Raw genomic sequence first — 20,403 nt, 5'->3', positions numbered from 1 at the left:
AGGTGGGGTGGGTGGTTGGTGGAGAGGCGGTGGTGTGGAATTAAAATTGCCTTCAGCTGGGTCAGCAGGATGCAGACTCTTCCCAGGCCAGGCAATATTTTCATCGCACTGTACAAATTATTTGGTCTGCAAGGCTTTGAGATAATTGCAACAATGTGAAGTATAAGTAATTCTAACACCAGAGCAAGCCTTCGATTCACCAATTTTGGCAAAGACTAAAACCTACCTTTTAATTTGCAGGTCAAAGGTAACAACTGCTTCGGCCTCTTGCAACTTGTGTACGCTGAATCTCAGACCAGCCAAGAGCTGTAGAAGAAGTTACAAAAGTAAATTCTGGATTCTTCAGCTCTTCAGTGTAACGCACCAGGCTCTGGACTCTTCTGCTTATCTCCTGGTAACTGGACTCAAAAGCTGCTTGGAAACATACTGTGCCCAGTCTCTACCACTCTCTCTGTACTAACACATATGCAGCAACTTAACATGCAACTAAGCAAACAAGGAAAAAAAAATACTAAAACAGCCCAACCGGTCTACTAACATTTTTCTCTTCTACAAGTCTGGTTAGATTTGGTGTCCAAAGACTCACAGAGAAGGCCTGGAGAGGCTGAGTGCTGCTACTTTGTGGTCAGATTCTGGCAGTCCTGTCCAAGGAGAGCTACCACAAAAAGGCTCAAGTTGTTCCTCTCTAGAAGTAGGGGTGGCAGAGTGGTGCAGCAAGTATAGCTACTGCCTCACAGCACCAGAAACCCTGGTTTCATCTGGACCTTGAGTGCTGTCTGTGTAGAGTTTGTGCATTCTCTCCATGACCACGTGGGTTTCCTTCAACATCCCAAAGACGTGAGCTTGGTAGGTTAACTGGCCATTGTAAATTACCCTTACTGTGCAAGTGAGTGGTAGAAATCTGGAGACAGTTGATGAGAATGTGGGAAGAGTAAAAAAAAGGATTAATGTAGGATTAGTGCAAAGTGGGTGGCTGATGGTAGCACAAACTTGATGGGCCGGAAAGCCTGTTTCAGCGGTGTATATTTCTAAATAATCATCTCTTCAAATATCAAAATTAGTTTCCTTACATTTGTTCCTGCTTTCATGGGGTTTCCAAGATCACAAACTACCAACCGGGTTTGATTTTCTGTCTTGTAAGCACAGGACAATCTGGCAAGACTCTGAAAAATAAAGCAGATACACCAAGAGCTTTTAGCACAAGCTGTATTTGAGGAATTAACCAGTGTCAACACCACAAAAAAAGTGTTTAGATTCTGCTCCATCAATCATAATTATATAATTTATCTATCAGGCAAGTTGTTCCCACATGGACATCAGCATAGTCCAGGAACTCAAGTTGATGTGAAAGAAAATAATATTTCCCAGAGAGATGGGTTCTCTTAATTATTTCACACGGAAATAATAGAGTGAAGCCCAAGTTCAAATGACCAATAGAGTGAAGATAATTGGTTTCTTTTCACTTCCATTTGAGTCCTCTAACCTTCTGTTTCAGTGAAGCTCTACCCAAACTGAAATTAGGTGCAAACTTTACCAGCACAGGAGAGCTATTGATTAATCATTACTGGTGGTGGTCAAATGTAATCTTTATTTTGCATTCAATACAAGGAATCATATTTTTCCAGATTTCCAGTGACATTTCCTTATCTAGTTATTTTTGTTACTTAAATTGCAGATCAGCCTGGACTTCCAATAACTCTTATACTACACTTGACAAAGGGAATGTAGCCAAGAGGCTAATTTATTCTGATTTAGCATTTGATACCATTCTCTTATATTTAAACTTCACGGTCACGCTTCCAAAAATTACCTTCCAGTATTGACTCAATTTTGGTTAGTGGATACCATTGAAGCAGCTCAAGTTACACTTATAGTTTTTTTTACTAGTAAATTTAAATTTTATGGTTTTAAAAAAGATGCATCAAATGGCACTTGATTAAAATATTGAAAGTGTGTTTTTTTAGGTTTGCATTTTCAATCTGTGACATTCTTTTGAACAAGACTCATAACTTCACACAGAATGCTATTCATTTTATTTCCTTTAACTATTCCTTACCTCAATTTCAGATGGCCTAAATGGTCTCCTTGAAATTAATACTTCTTTGTATCTTTAAATGTATTTCTCTAACATTTTCCAGCTCTGATGATAGTTAACATTTCAGGTTGATAGTCTGTTTCCCACTATATACTGTGTTTTAAGCAACATGTCCACTTTTGTGTCAAATAATCAAGGTTTAATTTTAAAATAATAAAATGCTGCTATAAAATCTGTATATTTAAACTATTGCACTAACTGCCCATCAATTTTTAGAACTGTAACTGTAAAAGCTATTTTAAAAACCATGAGCATCACTTTACATATTCTTAAGAACTTTGACGCCTGCCCCAATGCTGATTGGAGTCATTTCTCTTTTACATTTTATCAAAATATGTGGAGAAAGCAAGCTAAAAGCTTCTATTAATATTTACCTGGGTGGAACAGCACAATTTATACTATTTAGTGTTAGCTTTACAAGGGGTACAACTTCAATGTATAAAGTTCAAAATGCCTACCTTATTGTTGCGAACAACCCCAACATAATCTGCTTGTGGTGGTAGCTCAATGTGTAATTCAGCTTCATAGGCTCCCTCACCTTCATTCTGTGCATTCACAATCAGGGTTAAGGGATTATCATCCCCAATGTACAGCTGCTTTCGATCCCTGAAGATGAAATGAGTCACAGGTAAATATATTTTACATCGAGAGCCTCAAGTAATTCACATTCAAAGCAAGTTAAAACTGTTAGAACTGTTGAAATAAAAACAGTAGATGTCGGAAATAATCAACAGGTCCGCCTGCATCCGTGAAGACAGAAGCAGTTAACATTTCAAAAGTTAACATTTAATACTGGAGAAGTTCGAGATAAACACGTTTTAAGATGCAGAGAAAGGGGAAAGGGATGGAGATAAGAAAAAAGTCTGTCACGGTCTGGAAGGCAAGAGAGATTGAATGACACAAAGGGATGATAGTGCAAGGTAAAATAGGATGTTAATGCCATAACTTGGCTTGGAATCTGCAGACCGCAGCTCTCCACAGCTGCCTACCACTGACATATAAAAACTTCAAAGCTGTCTTTGGCCAATCTAGCAATGTGAATTTACTAAAGTGGAAGGCCTTATGGACTGATGTGACTCATTGAGTCAACCAAAGCCCAAGTGCTGTCTATAGAGCAAGTCATCCCACAGAATATCTGAAAATCCTTTGTGGCTGGCAAAGTCATTGTTGTCAGTTTGTTGACTGCCAAAGATGTCAAGGCTTTTGTATACGTCTGAATGTCCTGGATGCATTCAAACACTAAAAAAAATGAAGCAATTACAATTTTTTTTTAAAACAAAATAATGAAAGAAAGTGTAAAATCACTAAAAAGCACAAATAATTAATACTAGCTGGAAGGAAGAATGACTTGAGAAACAAAGGACTGCAGATGTTGGAATCTAGATGAAAAAACCCTATTTTTTCCTTTCTCTCCTTACCTTTGACCCATCCTCCAGTGGATCTGCTCTCCCCTCCTCCCCCACACCTGCCTATCACTATCTCTTACCTGCATCTACCTATCACCACCCTGTGCCCACCCTGCCTCCCCACTTCTATCCACCTATTATCACTGCTCTGCTTTTCCCTCGTATATATTGGGCTTCCCCTTTTCCTATCTTCAGTCCTGAAGGAGGGTCCTGACCCGAAATGTTGACCGCCTACTTTTCTCCACGGATGCTGCCTGGCCTGCTGAGTTCCTCCAGCATCATCAGGTTTTTCTTCAGGAAGAATGACTTTATCTTTGTCATTTTCAAGAACTGGCCTGCTCCATTCAAATGAATAGGCTTGCTATTGCTGTGCCAGGCTCAACAAGAATTCAGATGGTTTGTGCTTCCCAGCTAGACTCCACTTAGGTGTCCAATGCGGTTGACACCTGAAATCACCGTCACAGCCCAGACAGCAAGTTCCGGACAACCGTATTTGTAAGGGAGTCCCAAACCTGCTGATGTTCTCAGGGGCATATATTATTGGCATTTCTCAACAGATCAGTCTAGTCTGCAGCTGGTGTAATTTGGGGAAGAAAAATCTATGTGTGTGACCTGAAAAGTTCACTGCTTTTTTTGCTCCACACATGCTGCTTAACTTGCTGAGTATTTCCAGTAACTTGTGTTCTTATTTCAGATTTCTGAAATCCACAGGATGCCATTGTGCAAACCATTTATAAAAAAATTGTTGATGGAGCCAATTTAACAAAAATTCTAAGCAGGAAATCAGGGCAATTGCTGGACACAGTCTATTTGAACATACCCTTCCACGGAGAGCTTCAGATCAGGTTTGCAGATGTCGTCATCTCCACAATCCACTAAAATGTGTGCCTGCAGGAGAGGAAGGTTAAAAATAAAGCATAAATCAAAATGCTGATAAATAAATAGAGCAGGTAGGTTGGCTGATTTACCATCCAGCCCCCAGAATACAACTTGACTCTAGAACAAACACTGTCATCAGAAATTTAAAAAAAAGTTAATTTCTGTGCTAAACCTAGAAGAGAAGAGTTTGAGAAAACTTGCTATGTAGCACTTCATAAAGCACAGACTCTGCATTGTAACTGTCACTGTGACAGGCACAGCATCAGGATGAACTGTCAGAAAAACTGTTAGTTCAAGCCCTTGTACAATCTGTGTTTTGATCACAGCACTCAAAATCGTGCAAAAACATGTTTTAGTGCAAGCTGAACCATCAGTTCTTGAGGATTGTTAAATATTTTAGACAAGAAATCTGCTGAAGTGGATCCAGATATGCAAACCAAAACGATGAAAACAGCAAAAATGCATTCATTTCAGATGACAAGGTGGTCCCGATCTAAGGTACCGACTGAAATGATCAATGGGGGTGGGCAATGAAGCATAAATAATGAGTTGAAAGCTTCCACTGCCAACCGGGAAGAAAAATTTGAAAGGCAACCAACAAGGCTGCTCTTGTCCATCTCCCAAAATGAGGCTGTTTACAAATGATGGATGGGTAGAACAGGTTCCTTACCTGCTTTAATGGCCAGGGAATGGTCCATGGCCTAAGTATTTGGAGGGCTTGGAGAAAAAGGGACAGAGATAAATAAATTGAAGGGATAGAAGTTAATTTTAGCAGTACTTAGCATTTTAAAACCACGAAAAAATATCTGACGTGCAGACCATTAGCCAAGTGCAACTCAGTTCAAAAAATGAAAAATATGTGTAGATTACTAACCTGTTTGGTGATATTATCTGGAGTAAATTGGTTGAGGATTGGTTGCAATCCATTTTTCTCTGTTGCAGTAGTTAAATCTAGGCTGTATTTCATGTAGATAGCAATTTTATTTAATTTGTCTCTAAACTCTGTTTCATCCTGTAAAAGAAGATAAACACTGCATTGTAAATTTTATGTGCTTCAATCTTAAAATTCCTACAAGTGGATTAATGACAAAAAAGCACAACACATTACATAATCCACAGTAAACAAACCCATTTCTAAATTTCAGAGACTAGGGATTACAATTTATGACCATCACCATAAAAGGAGATAAAGTGTTTTACTGCACAAATCCATTCGGGTGATCCATCATCACTATGGCAAACTGTTAATACAGTGGCAGGCAGGCCCAGTAATAATGTTAACAATGATATGTTAACCTGATACCAGAAGTAAAACTTCAACTTAGCAATGACTAGAAAATAAAAGCAACACCACAAAGATTTATGCAACAATAGATTAAAGCACCTGTTGGCATGTGAGATTGCACTAGCTGAAATTAAACATATTTTCAGACCCGCTAGATCAAATACAAGCCTATTCAAATGCTTTACAACAGACCTTTTTAATTTCTTTAAAGAATATTGGTGCTTGAATTTGTTCCCATTGACAATTTAAATAAAAGCAGCACAGCTAAAGAATAAAACAAAATGTACGCTACACATGTTGAAAGCGGTAATACATGGAAGAAACAACAGACAGCTATCTTACACCACTTACACTAGAACAGCACTGGCATGGCAAGAGGGCAACAGCAATCTGTCAACCATCTTAGCCAAGGATGGCATATACCTCGAGGGGACTAAGAAAAGGAGAGCAAGAACCTTACTCTGAAAATAAATAAATAAAATATTATTTCAAGAGGAAAAGAGTCCAAAAAGTAAATACATACTCTCAGATAGGCTTGCAATTCTTCACAAACTTTTCTTCGATTATTTTCCACTTGCATTTTCTTCTCATAAGAAGAAAGAGAACTGTGAAGAAACATAGCTCTCTTGATAGCACCCTTCTGTTTTAGTTTATCCAGCTGTAATTCCACATTAAAATCTGCAAATATCCCAAGGAAGGAAAATAATATTCAGCAAATCAATTAGAAAAAAAGTTCTTCAAACACTGGCGATGAAACATACCTTTGCAATGTGACTAGGAGCTCAATTATCATTGTGTAAATAAATAAGAAGTGGTGTTCATTAATAAAAATGAAGTTTCCCCAGCGACTCTGTGCATAAAGACACTTACTGCAGAAACACCGTCACATCTACAATCTTTATCAATACAAGTAGACATCTTTAGAGCACTTTATAATGCAGAGGAAAAAGATGGTCCTGAACAGGAAGGAAAATGAAATTACAAAGGGGACATTTCAGAAGCAAAGAGGTAGCATTATGTAGAAAATTAAACTCAATTTGGATTGATGCAGTGTTTTGAGATTCTTTGCAGACATTTCTTCCAGCAAAGCAAAAGGTTATACAGAATAGGAAAGGTCAAAGATTAAATTCCAAACTGTGCTGAGTTAGCTGGACAGAAGTTAAAACGGATGTAGAGGAACACAAAGGAGCTTCAGTGTCTCTGATCATGGAAAGAAAGTGAACTCTGCATGCAAGTCAAAGTGTAATATCCTCCACTATTAATTAACTGGCCAACACTTGTTTGAACTCACAGATGAAAAACTTGTTCAACTTCTAAAACACAGGACAATGATAGAATTTACATGCAAGTTCTTCAGGTCACTATCTTAGGAGGGGGCAGGGGCAGGGGCAGTGGTGAGATAGCCACCATTGAACTGACTGGCTGCAGCCTGGCATGGCAGAAACTTTACACACATGATGCACAGCAACAGTCTGCAGATTACATCTGTACCACAGATGGGTCCATCCAGCCCACCCACTCTCTGGTCCTGCAGCCCCGTGAAGTCTGCTTCGGTCTTGTCCAGCTGTCTGCCCACGCTCACCGTTCTGGCTGCCCTGTGAGGTTTGCTTTTTCCAGCCAAGTTTCTGGTTGCCTACGCTCTAGTGCTTGTGGTGTTAATTTACCAATCTTGATTGATTGAAGAATGGGATTTCATTTGGAATAGTTCATTCAGGAAGTGGCTCCAGTACTCTGAAACAGTAATGTGCAGCACACGGCCTGATACAGCTACTCCACAGGCTCCAAGTTTAATTGGACAATTCAAATAAAAACACTTTCTCCTCACCAGAGATACGTTTAAGCATATTTTTGTTAAACCACATGGGTCATTCACATGGTAGAAAAGAGTACCAGAGATGTGATGAGTGGAGCAGAAGAGCCATGGCATTTTACTAAAAATATCTGTATCTGGTCTGATGCAGCTAAAATAAAACACATTTATTTTGAGTGGCCATTGAAAGTAGATTACAGTGCAAATCAGGTCTTTCCAAAAAATATAATAGTGCTCTATTACATTAAACTGAGCCTATGGATATAATAACTGCAGTGGTACCTTCCCATCAATGGATGGCACCATCACACACTGGCAATGACAAACATTCAGGGCATAAAAACAAGAGAACTCCTCTGCATGGGACACTAGGAATAATGTTTCAGGTGTACCATGATGTGCTGAATTCTCTTCCAAACACTCACAAGAAACACTGATCTCATAAAAAAATCCGAGTGCAAGATTTAGCACCAGAACACCAAAAATACCAAGTAGCAAAATTAATGCTCATTGTACAATAATTTTTGCAAATATCAATTGAATCCAAAGTGTTCTGGACATCTCTTCAGTATACATCAGAACATTAAAAGGAAATTTTGCATATAAACAGATCAGCATTTAAACAAAAAAACCAGAGCCTAACAAAATAATTCAGAACATCTTTCTTCACCTAGATTAAATGTATACTTCTTGTCTGTATTTATCGTAGAAGAGGTCATGGGAGCTAGGGAATTCAGGAAAGAGAACAGCGATGTACTGAAACATAGTGATTTAACAAAAGAGGTGTTGGTAGTCATGAAGTGCATCAAGTTGGATAAATCCTTGGGCCCTGACCAAGTGTACCCTAGGACGTTTTGGGAACTGGGGAAGAGATTACTGGGGCCGTGGCAGAGATTTTTGTATCTTCCTTCGCCACAGGTAAGGTACTAGAAGAATGAAAGGTGGCTGATGTTGTGCCTTTATCTATGAAGGGCAGAAAGTGCAAGCCAGATAATTTACAGGCTGGTGAGCCTAATATCAATGGTTGGAAATTTACTGGAAGGGATTCTGAGAAACACGATCTATCTGCATTAGGAAAGGCTGACTGATTAGGGATAATCAGTAAGGCTTTGCGTGCGGGAAATCACGCCTCACGGATTGAATTGAGTTTTTTTAAAAAAGGTGAGCAAGGGGATTGACAAGGGCAGGGTGGTAGACATTATCAAAAGCCTTGCTGAAGTCCATGTGGACAATGTCCCACATGGTAGACTGGCCAGGAAGGTGAGATCACTTGGGATCCAGCATGAGCTGACCAAGTGGATACAAAATTCAGAGGGTGATGAATCTCTGGAATTCTCTGCCCCAGTGAGTTGCAGAGGCTGGATCGCTGTTGGTATTTTAAGAAGGTTGATAATGTTTTCAAAGACCAGGGAATTGAGAGCTATGTAGAACTGGCACAGGAATTCAGATCCGGGGCACAATGAACAGCGGGGCAGGTTTGAGGGGCCAGGTGATTGGCTCTTTTTGTTTGTGTGTTCCAGTGGTGCAGGTACGTTCGTGAGCCAAGTGGGGGCTAAGTAACACGATTCAGAAGTGACAAAAATGAGCAGGGACAAAAATCTTGGCATACAGACTGTGCAAAGCAGGCATGCACAAATTTACTGGTCTTATGCCACAATTATCCAGAACTTTTGCAGCCAATTCAAGCAGATGTGTTATTCAAATACAAGTTTTTCCTTGGAGAATAAGGAAGTAAAACAAAAGACAGACAATGCCTACAGGGTTCAAACAGTGGCAATATAAACAAAAAGATTGTAACAGCACATCCTGTGGAGAAGCAAGCAATCCCTTAAAGCAATTTCTACATTTATCTGTGCATGTGCAGACACCAGTAGTTGTTACCAGTTTTACAAAGGAATGGTGGAGCCAGCTAACAGTTTTGCTGTCATTACAACTAAATTCCAGGCCAATGCTTTCTTGCTAACTGTGCCAAGTTGATTGCGAGTTACAGCTCATCATTTTCAATTTACATATAATGGACCATAACATTCAAGTTTATGGCATTTCACTTGTGTCTATCCCATCTCATTAGATGCAAGCTTAGTTCAGCATTGAAGATTACTAGGCCAACCACCTCATATATCTGCTTCTTATTGCATTAGCTTATTGAAGATTGTGCAACCTCTTCATTTTTCATCCAGAATTCAAATGGCAGAGTAGATATAGGCTATAGTTTTATTAAAATTGTACAAAATACTGACAAGACTGAACTCACCCAATAAGTCTGTAGCTCTTTTTCCAAAGGCACTTAGGCAAAATGTAACTGTGAAACTAATGAAAAGGTTATCAGCAAATGTTACAAACCAAAACTGAAAACTTTTAAAATTAAAATTGAAGCTAAAAAAAGTATGGATTAGATACGAATGAAGAGCTTGATGTGAAATTTTATCACAAGTTCTGCAATTAATTCCCTAAACCTCTATTTTTTTTTGCTTCTTTTAAAAAGACTCCCTGAAACCCAAGTCCATCTGCTGTGATGCTGCTTGTGGACAGCTGTCAAATTTTGTTTAATATTAAAAAGCTTCCTGTCATTTATTACTCAATTAAAAAATATAAATATTGTTATATAAATAAACTCTTGCTTTGCATATAATTTTTATTAAAATGTTGAAAGTTGTTAACTTTTTTAAAAAATTCTTTTAAGTGAAGGTGCAAGCACCGAGAACTGGAACATTTTAGTAAAAGAGCAACGTGGGCATTTGGAAACCATCAACTCCTTTATACATTGTCAGATATCGCCATCCATCGAAATCTCTGGAAGGAAAACTGGGCGCAGAGTATAGTAGTAAAGATGAAAATCAAAAAGTTGCTGACGAACCAAATAAATTTGATCAGCTTAATTAACTGAGGGGGAAGATAGAGTGTTCTATCCATCTTTTGGTGTATGCACGAAGACGACACTTGAGCCTTTACTATTCCTCACCTCAAGTGAAGTGCAGTAACTTGGGTTGGACAGGCAATACTGGCAGTCTGTTTGCAGTCAGTGAACAGCAAGTGTAATGAATGATTAGTCAATCTGTTCTGGTTAAGAGTAAATGTTGAACCACACTGGGAGAACTCAGTTCTATCCCAAATTTGGTAATATTTCAACTACTTAGTTCTCATGAATCATACTTGGCTGTCCAGCAAATCCAAGTTTCAAATGTACCTGGAAGTTTATAGCATGTCATCCATGTAGACTGTAACATAAGTGGCTGATTTAACATTGGTTGGTGGCATTTTAAGAATTGCAACACATGATCAAGTGCCCTCTGTACCTCTCATGGCAATATTGGAGGAGAAAATATTCCACAAATTCTCCATTTGCCTTTGGAAAGAATCCTGTCTGTCTGTGCAGTAGAACACAGTAGAGATGTGTTGCCACTCTCCATATGCTCTTCTAATTTATTTAATCTAACAAAATGTTTTAATAAGATACCATACTCCCATTAAAAAAAAGAGAAAGATGCTGAAAGAGGCAGCAGAAGAACTGGTTGAAGAAACTATGAAATTTGGACACTGTGTCTGAATTGGAATACCAAGGGCTGGGTGAAATCCCTCCCAATTGAGATAATATATGTGCATTTAGTGATAGCGAGATTCAATTGAGGTCATACAACAGGGAACAAAAAGCCACCAAAAATGCTGGATTTCCAGGCAAGCAAATTGTCCAAAGAATGGAAACGGTGGAGGGATGGATTTACACTGTATGTTGAGCTGGCAAGAAACCAGAATGTGAAAGTTAAAATGTTGTCGCACTTAATTGGTTACAAGGTAGAGTAAAACTCTCACGAGACACCAGAGAGTTCGCTAGATATATTACAAACGCTTGCAACCCACCTAGAAATGAAACAATGGACCGTAATCAGTTCTGTACTCCCAACAGGAGCATGGAGAATGTTGATAATTTCCTAATGCAGCTAAGTTGTTCCCACTTACTGCCATTTTGCAAATTTGAAGGACTCATTCAGAGTTCAGATTATTTGTGGAATATGGGAGTCCAACTGGAGGGATCAGCCACTATCCAAGAGCTAACTCAAGAAAAGTTGTGAAGCTATCCGAAGCCAGGCTAGAAAGGTTAGATGGCCAACAGTAGTACATTTGGTGAAGAGTGAGACAAAAAGTAGCACAGAGAAAGTACATTAGACAGTGGCTTCAGTGTTGCCAGTATTGTGGATGGCAACATTAGTGGCTGAAAAAGGAATAAACTGCTTATGGGAAAGAGTGTGGGCAAAGTGAGGGGAAAAAAGAAATCATTTCTACAAGTAGTACAAAATGAAGAGGGCATTCCAAGTCCATGGAGGAGAAGAGATGTGCCTTGCAGGGGGTTGTGATAGAGTTAGAATCAGAATACTGACTGAGCACAGTGTACCTAGTACAAAATGAGGTCTATCCTGTGGAAGGAACACCCACTAGATGTATCAACACCAAGCTGTTGGTGCAAGGGCAGTCTGTAATATCTCAACTTGACTCAGGAGCAACAAGTAATTTCCTCCTGATGCAAATCAAACTCAAGACGGTGCTGTTAAAAACAAAATCAATGCGCATTGTTTGCATACAACAAGATTATAGAGAAGCCAGCTGGGAGCTGCGCTCTCAAGGTGGTGAACCCAAAGAATCAGGAAGGTTATGATGCACACTTACAAGCAGCAGAGTGCAAGAGATGGGCTGATAAAAAAGGTACACCATGAAAAGATCATGAAGACTGCTTGCTCAGAAGCAAATCACTTCAGCTGTGCAACTCACTGAAAAATGTGCAGGTACTTTTTAAAGAAAACTATAAGACAAGCATCATTGAGTCCTAGATGGAAAACAAAACTGGCAGTACTCCCACCAAAATGTGTTCAAAAAGCCCTGAAAGAAAAAAACTGAAACATGAGTAGCATTGTCAAATGCCCTTAGATATCCAATGAGAAATCAAATGGAAGGCTAAGAATTTGCACAGACCCAAGAGATCTTAATGGAACTCTGAAGAGGAACCATTATCCTATGAAGACAACTGAAAATGTTTTAACAAACATGAGGGCAAAATTTGACAGTATGTTGATGTAAACAAAAAATGGGCTCTGGCATGTGGAGCTTGATAGGGAGAGCTCGTGCTCCAAGGATAAGGAGAATCTGTTTTGACACACAAATGGTAAATACTATTGGGCAAAAAAAAATTGTCATCTTCTATCAAAGAAATTTCAGCAAAGACTTGATGCTGTACTTGAAAGTCTCCGTGGTAAAAAGCATGGCATTTGACTGTTGGTTTCTGGAGAAAGGAAAATATTGATAGTAGCAGAGTTAGACATGACATAAGAGTGCACTTGGTGATTTTTGGGGGGGAAAAAAACACCAATTCCTCAGAAATCATCCACATGCATAAATGGCAATTTTCTAGATGTGGAAACCCCCTGATGTGCTGGTCACAGATAATGGGCCACAGTTCACAGCTGGCAAGTTTGGGACATTCTCAAAAGGACTGACAGTTTGAACATCATCTGATTTTCCAAAGTAATGGAAAGGCAGAGAGCTCTCTGAAAGTGGCCTAGGAACTGGTGAAGGCAGCTAAAACACAGTCAGACCTCTATTTGAGTATTCTGGTTTTCTACAATACTCCAACCCAAATGACTGTGAGCAGTCCTGTGTAAAAGATTTACACCAGGCACAAAACTAAACACAACAATAGAGGAACTACCAGAATCATAGGTGCAAAAAGAGTGTAGGACAATGGATGCAGCCAGATAATGACAAAGGACACCATTATATGCAAAGACCTCGCACTACGAACACCTGGAGATATTAATTAAGACACTATTAATGTGGCTAATGAAGTTCACATTGGACCAACACCAGATGTGATGGAAGGCAACGAAGACTCACACATTACTTCCCAGTTCATATTCTGGTCATGACCGAGAAGGTCACCCCATATCAGAGAAGCAGCTGCCATCTCAAGAAGAACATGAAACACACTTGATTGAAGAAGGTATAGAAATACCGATGGTCATGCCATTAACCTTGCAGAGCAAGAACACAACCATTCCGAAACAAGCCACAGGATAATTCCCATTAGTTAGGAACAGATGCCGTAGGACTGTCCATTGATCCAGGCATTTGGAAGACTGTGCCAAAGCACACAGAGACAGGGCAGTTACTTTGAATGTTAGCTTTTTCCTTATTAGTGTTTCATTAAAAGGTTGGGCATGGGGGAGTGGAATATGGCATATGTTATGTTGGTCAGAACTACTTTAAGAATTGCACCATCTGGACAACTGCTTTCTCTGTAACACAATAATGTCCAGCAAAGTATGCACCAGAGTCTCTATTTGCCTCAGTACAGAAGCTAACTGCTTGCTTGGTAGCAGGAACACAGTGAAGAAATGTTGCTCGTCAATCTACAAGTTTTTTGTGTTTAATAAAGCTCGTTGATAATTTAAATAACTGGCTATCCTCCAGTATCTTCAGAAGCCAAGGAGAAAATGATACAGTAAACAGAGACTTATTGCATTAAGTCATTTCATCAGATAAAGAATAAATCAAATGACCCAACACATGAGCAAACCACAAAGCAAAATTCAATTGACTAAGATCCTGAACGCTCCTCAATATATACACAACCGAACTTACCAGGACACCATGACATTGTCTCTGAGCGTACAGCTTTTGTTTTCTGGATTCAACACCGATGGGCTGACTTCTAATGAAGCATTCACATGAATTACTGGTCTGGCTCTGAATGTTCAAAACAGAATGAATTCCGTTAACAGCGTCTTGTTGGAGAGAATCTCAGAATATTATTTTCTGCTCTAAATCACAAGAATCCAAAATATATGATTTTAGACCAGTTCAACTTGTAACATTGCATTGCACCGCATCATGATTGAAAACTAAAATATGATTGTACGCATTGGAGGTTAATCACCCCAGCCCCAGGACGACACAGCAGGAGTTCCTCAGGGCAGTGGGGATATTTGCTTGTGATTGCTCAATGTCAAATTCCACTCGCAACTCCTCAGGAAATGACAAAAAGTCCCTATCTTCATGCATCAAGGCCTAGACAACATGTAGGCATGGGCTGATATGGCAAATATCATCTGTGCCACAAAGCAGTAAGGAATTTGTTATGTACCAGCAACAAAAAAAACACACCGAGTCATGTAGAAGCGTTAGAAACTATTTTATTATTAACTACTTATGATAATAAGAAAGAAAAAAATGTTAGATATTAAACATTAACCCCAAAAACTAAACTTGATGTATGAGTATGAGAATAGTTCTAAAAGTTCAGTTCAGCAAGCCATAAGGTGAAACGTGAGCAAAGGCTTTTTCAAAACCACCACTGACTGAAGACAAAATGTAGAGAGAGAATAGTGAGAAATTACGAAATCCAAATATTCCACGATGGAACCCATACGACACCTCAATCACTGATGATCTCCACTGCTTTGTTCCAAAGTATCTGCCACCCCGAAAGGCATTCGAAACATGGCCGTCCACAGAAATACCCGTTTCCCTCTACAGGTTAACGACAAAGTGGACTCCACTAGGTTATTCCAAAAATCCATACGTGGATTGTAGTGACAGACACAGTTATTGTTTCTCATCCATCGATACAGAGACCAGCAGGCAGTGTGTCTCTCTTTCTCTTTTCTGACTGAACCAAAATGTCAGCACATTGTTATCTTCTGCTGTTGTCGTAATGATGCCACACACACACACTACTATACTCTATCTTAAAAGGAACATTCACCAAATAGCAACCTAATCTGTAACACAATGACCATCTCCAACACCAACCCTTGACATTCAACGGCCATTACCAATTACCAAGCTCTCCCTGCTACCTTTTAATGAACATCCTGAGGGTTACGATTAACCAGAATCTCAACTGAAACCAGCCACATAAATACCAAGGCAACACAGAAGATCAGAGGCTGGGTATCCTGCGACAAATGACTCGCCTCCTAACAACCAATGCCTTTCCACCATCTACAAGGCACAAGTCAGAAGCAGAATGGATTCTTTCCATTTGCCTAACTCAGTACAGTTATAAAAACACTCAACCACACCATCCAGGACAAGGCAGCACACATGATTAGCACCCCATTCACCATCCTCATTCTCTCCCACTGGTGCACGGTGGTTACAGTGTACCATCTGTGTAATGCACTGCAATCACTTGCTAAGGCCACTCCAACAGCACCTCCCTGACATGCAGCCTCTATCACAAGAGGAAAGGAGCTTCAGTGGTATGAGACCACCTGCATGTTTGCTTCCAAGTTACAAACCTTTTCAACTTGGGAATATAATCACCATTACTTCATTGCCACTGGGTCCAGATCATTAGACTCCCTTCCTTATAGTATCGTGGGAGAACAACACAGTGGCATTGCTAGTAGTGCCGCTGCCTCACAGTACAGAGCCCAGGCTTCAATCCAGACCCAGCTGCTGTCCACGTGGAGTTTACACATTCTTCGCGACTGCATGGATTTTCTCCCACATCCCAAAGATACGTAGATTGGTAAGTTAGTTGGCCACTGTAAATTGCCCCTTGTGTGTAGGTTAGTGGTAGAATCTGGGATAGTTGATGGGAATATGGCAAGAAAAAAGGAATTAATGTAAATGGGTGGTTGATAGTCAGCATAGACTCAGTGAACCAAAGGGCCTGCTTCTGTGCTGTATCTCTCAATCCATATATCTAACTTCACCAGCAGCTCACCATCACCATCTCAAGGGTAACTAGGGATGGGAAATAAGTGCTGGCCTTGCCAGCAACACCCAGGTTCTTAGAAATGAAGGAAAAAAAAACACAAAATTCATTTTAGTATGACTTTATAGTCAACCATTCTTTCTCTATGTGTCAATGCCAATATGCTCACTGGTCATACAAGATTTACAACTGAAATAAACTCAAGGTATGCTGATGTGATTCTTCAAATGTGTCAAGGTTTACTGCAGAGCTCAACTAGAAAGCGAAATCCTACATCAAGTCTGACCACAGTCATACCATTAAATCAAAATCCCACAGCTCTTTTCAACTAAGTGAATTTTAAAAAATGGGATTGCCTCAGCGAAAAAAAAATATATTATTAATCAGCACAGTGTGAGGTTAACAAGTTTGTCCATTATCAAGAGAACTTACTTAACTTTACATGGCCTTAATTGCATAAAATCATAAACTTCACTCAAAAACACTACCATTTGAAGAACATAAGAAATTGGATAGGCATCACAGGCTCTCATGCCTACTCTGCCGGTCAACAAATGAGCTTTTAATTCCACACCACCTTCACTGCATTAACCCCATATTCTTCAATTCCATCATATCCAAAAGTCTGTCTTGAATGTACAGAGTGACTAAGCCTCCACTGTCCCCTTGGATAGAGAATTTCAGAAACCCACTTTTCTGAGTGAAGAAATTCTTTTCACTGGTTTTGAATGACTGACCACCTATTTTGATACTGTGACTGCTGGTTTTCTATACCCCAGCCAGGAAAAATGTCATCACTGCATACTTCCCATCAAACCTGAGAGACTTTTTTTTGCTTCAATGAGATCACCTTTCATTCTTCTAAATTCTAGAGAGCACGGGCATTGTCAGCAGACAATCCCCCTAATTCAGGAACAACCTGATAAACCTTTGTTGCGCTCCATTTATAGCAAGTAACATTGCTAGTATCAAATTTAGCTGAATAAACAGGATAAACAGCCCAATGTATACTTTATTATAAACATTTCACTATCAACATAACTTTAAACATCACCTGTAAAATTCTGCAGCAAATGTGACCAGAAGTCTACCCATTAACTGCAACTGATCATCATACTCATCTTATTATGAACTATGCAACAGCCTAATTGCATTAAAATAAAATGTTACGAGATTCAGCTTACTGTTTGGTGATTGCTTTTTTTAAACTCTAACTTCTCCCTGGTGCCTTTAAAGTGATTTTTGTGTTACTGGAGGTACTGTATTGTATTCAGTGCCCAGCTCACAAGGACACCACGAGGTAAACACTGAACATGTCAGCCAAATCGAATTAACGCATACCCAAAGTACTATTTAGACCCAAATAGTATTATTCAAGAGCTGAGCAAATCATTTCAATCTTGCACTAAAAGCTACTTTAACTTGATGCTTTCTGGGGTCTAACAGTAAATATTAATTAGAATTCCTTTGAGAACCCCAAGTGTTTTGCTTACAATTGCTATGTAAACACATTTCTTATCTTGATGAGAACAATTCCTTGAAAGCTCACTTGGACAAAATATTTTAAGGGGAAAAAAAAAGTTACTTTAGATTAGAATGTGCTCAGTAGAATTCCTGTTCAAAAAGGTGTGACGTCTACATTGGGAGGCTTATGCCAAAATTATTTGTATCCAGATAAACATTACTAAGTTGATACTGTAGGACCAGCTGCAAAGTCATTCTCTTTATCATAGTTAAATGATTTGAGCTTTGAGTTGAATAAAAATGCTATGGCTACCTCTTGCAGAAGCCAACTTTCTTTATAGTTTAAAATAACAAGTTCAGAATTTTGAAAGATTTTTAGCTCTAGTTTTTAATTTGGGAATTGCATAATACTAACCCAAATATATAAATGGGGGCAGAAGCAATACAATTATCCAATTAAGAATAAAAACACAGCTGGATTGGACTAAATTAATAAAAAATATTGCTTTAATTCATTTCCAAGCTAATACCATGGTAAAACAAAAGTGGAGAGCTATTTTAGATCAACTCATTCATGAAGACAACAAAGGAGGTAATCTTATTCTGCATTACATCAGAGTAACTCTAACATAACATCATGGAAACTAGCCTCCCCTCCATGGACGCTGTCTACACTTCTCACTGCCTTAATAATGCAGCCAGAGTAATCAGAGACCCAACCCACCCAGGACATTCTCTCTTCTCCCCCTCCCATCTGGCAGAAGATACAAAAGCCTGAAAGTGCGTACCACCAGGCTCAAGAACAGCTTCCACCCTGCTGCCATAAGACTATTGAACAGTTCCCTAGTATGATAAGATGGACTCTTGACCTTACAATCTACCTCATTATGACCTTGCACCCTATTGTCTGCCTGCACTGCATGTTCTCTGTAGCTGTTACACTTTATTCTGCATTCCGTTATAGTTTTACCTTGTACTACTTCAATGCACTGTATTATGAATTGATCTGCATGGACGGTATGCAAGACAAGTTTTTCCACTGTACCTCAGTACTTGTGACAATAATAAACCAATTCCAACATAGAACAGTTGCGTCCAATTGCAAATTCCCTCCCAAACCCAATTTCAGATAGCACATCTGCTCTTCTCCTCCCTCTTGCACCTCCCCATAACTTTGGTTACTTATAGCCTAATCTCCCTCCTTCAGCCAGCACCACCACATGTTGTTCAATCCCTACTCTTCTCCACCTTATCACTAACCTTTCCTTTTGTTCTCTGTCCCTCCCCACTTTCACTGTAACTTAAAACTTCATTTCCCACTTTTGCCAGCTCTGATTATAGATCACAGACCCGAAGCATTAACTCTGTTTCTCTTTTCACATTTACTGCCTGACCTGCTGAGTATCTCCCAGCATTTTCTATTTTTATGAATAGTGCTTCACTTCTAGGAAAGTTGTTTTGTTCAGCACTTGGACACAAAACCACTTGTTCGCTTGCCTGGCAGATTACGCATAGTTTTGTTTTTCTTAAAAGGCAGTTACAATTTTGTTTTAACCAAATTTTCTCCTCAAGAGGCAAGGGTCCCTACAAATATATAGTTGCACAGATACTAATATCACTCCAAATAGCCACTCTTCCTGAAACATCAGGCAATGAGCAACAGCTGGCTTTTTAAAACAAAGGATGTCAAGTCAAACTCAACATTATTCACTCATGTTCTCATTCTTTCAGTGGGTTATGATTCACAGTTAAAATTAGAGATATCTCAAGATAATTTTCCATTAGCTCAGCAGAGGAGTACAGAGCTCATTTTATAACTTGACTGTTGTTGAAATCAATAGACAGTACACACCCACTAGGCAAATGGAGAAGCTTAATACATCAAATAGATAGCATATAATCAAATGCATGCAGGAACCACATTCTTTGGGGTAGCTTGAAAACTACCCTGAAGTACAACTCAAAAATGGAAATCCTTGCATTGACTCTAGGACCTTTTTGGTGGCAGTGGGGCAAACAGATTTTCATCATAATTGATATACTGAGGGTATTTTCAAAATGAAACTTCAGCCTCACTGTACATTATTCGACATCATGTAAGGCAATGCCAAGTCGGTTAATAGAAGTTGGTTTAATAAGTGTTTCAACAGATGACCAAGATGAAGGAATGAAAGTGTTAAACACACAGGCATGCAGAAATGTTTTCCTCTGAGATAATGTTTTAAGTTTAAACAACTGGTATTTAAATACATCATAAAATCCCATACTAGGAAACCAAAATGCTAAAGAGGTCATTCAGAGCACTGCAGCTCATCCTTAATTCATCCCAGTTAGCACCAGGAATCAGAGACAAGATGAACTGCAAGTGTTTTTACAAAATAAGTCCAACCTAATGAAATGAAATAAAAATCCACAACCAGTCTGCAGTTCACTTCAATGGAAGGAATTAGCCTCAGTCTCCGCCTTATTCATATTAGAATTTTTAAAAAGGAGCAGAACTCTAACTAGGCAGCTTTTAAAGATGAGGCTTCAGCCATCATTGCTCAATTTTTCCATGAACTTCCTATAGGTGGACAGCAGTTATAGTGAAGAAGGAAAAAAATAGTTCAAAGCAGATGAGAACTCAGAAAAACAAGCAACAAATTGTCCTTTTGTCAGTGCTGATGAGCAAGAGAAACTAGTACAGGATATACAAGAGGAATCAGCACCATCTGATTACAAAGCCACTATTAAAGTGTGAAAAGTAGTTCC

At 39.1% G+C, this 20,403-nt stretch overlaps 1 protein-coding gene across 2 annotated transcripts in view; it reads right to left on the bottom strand.

Annotated features, from left to right (window-relative positions):
- itgav (integrin, alpha V) overlaps positions 1–20,403 on the bottom strand; it is a 76,622-nt gene that overhangs the window by 11,416 nt on the left and 44,803 nt on the right. For both annotated transcript variants that reach the window (XM_052030793.1, XM_052030802.1), the window contains exons 15-22: positions 14,106–14,210; positions 9,730–9,785; positions 6,189–6,343; positions 5,255–5,392; positions 4,322–4,389; positions 2,554–2,701; positions 1,071–1,163; positions 227–306 (exon numbers count right to left, since the gene is read on the bottom strand). In XM_052030793.1, the coding sequence (XP_051886753.1) occupies positions 227–306; positions 1,071–1,163; positions 2,554–2,701; positions 4,322–4,389; positions 5,255–5,392; positions 6,189–6,343; positions 9,730–9,785; positions 14,106–14,210 (843 nt within the window). The remainder of the gene's footprint in view (positions 1–226; positions 307–1,070; positions 1,164–2,553; positions 2,702–4,321; positions 4,390–5,254; positions 5,393–6,188; positions 6,344–9,729; positions 9,786–14,105; positions 14,211–20,403) is intronic.

This window comes from Pristis pectinata, chromosome 1 (genome assembly GCF_009764475.1).
Source record: "Pristis pectinata isolate sPriPec2 chromosome 1, sPriPec2.1.pri, whole genome shotgun sequence".
Classification (NCBI taxonomy): domain Eukaryota; kingdom Metazoa; phylum Chordata; class Chondrichthyes; order Rhinopristiformes; family Pristidae; genus Pristis; species Pristis pectinata.
This window is presented reverse-complemented; position numbering and strand designations above follow the sequence as displayed.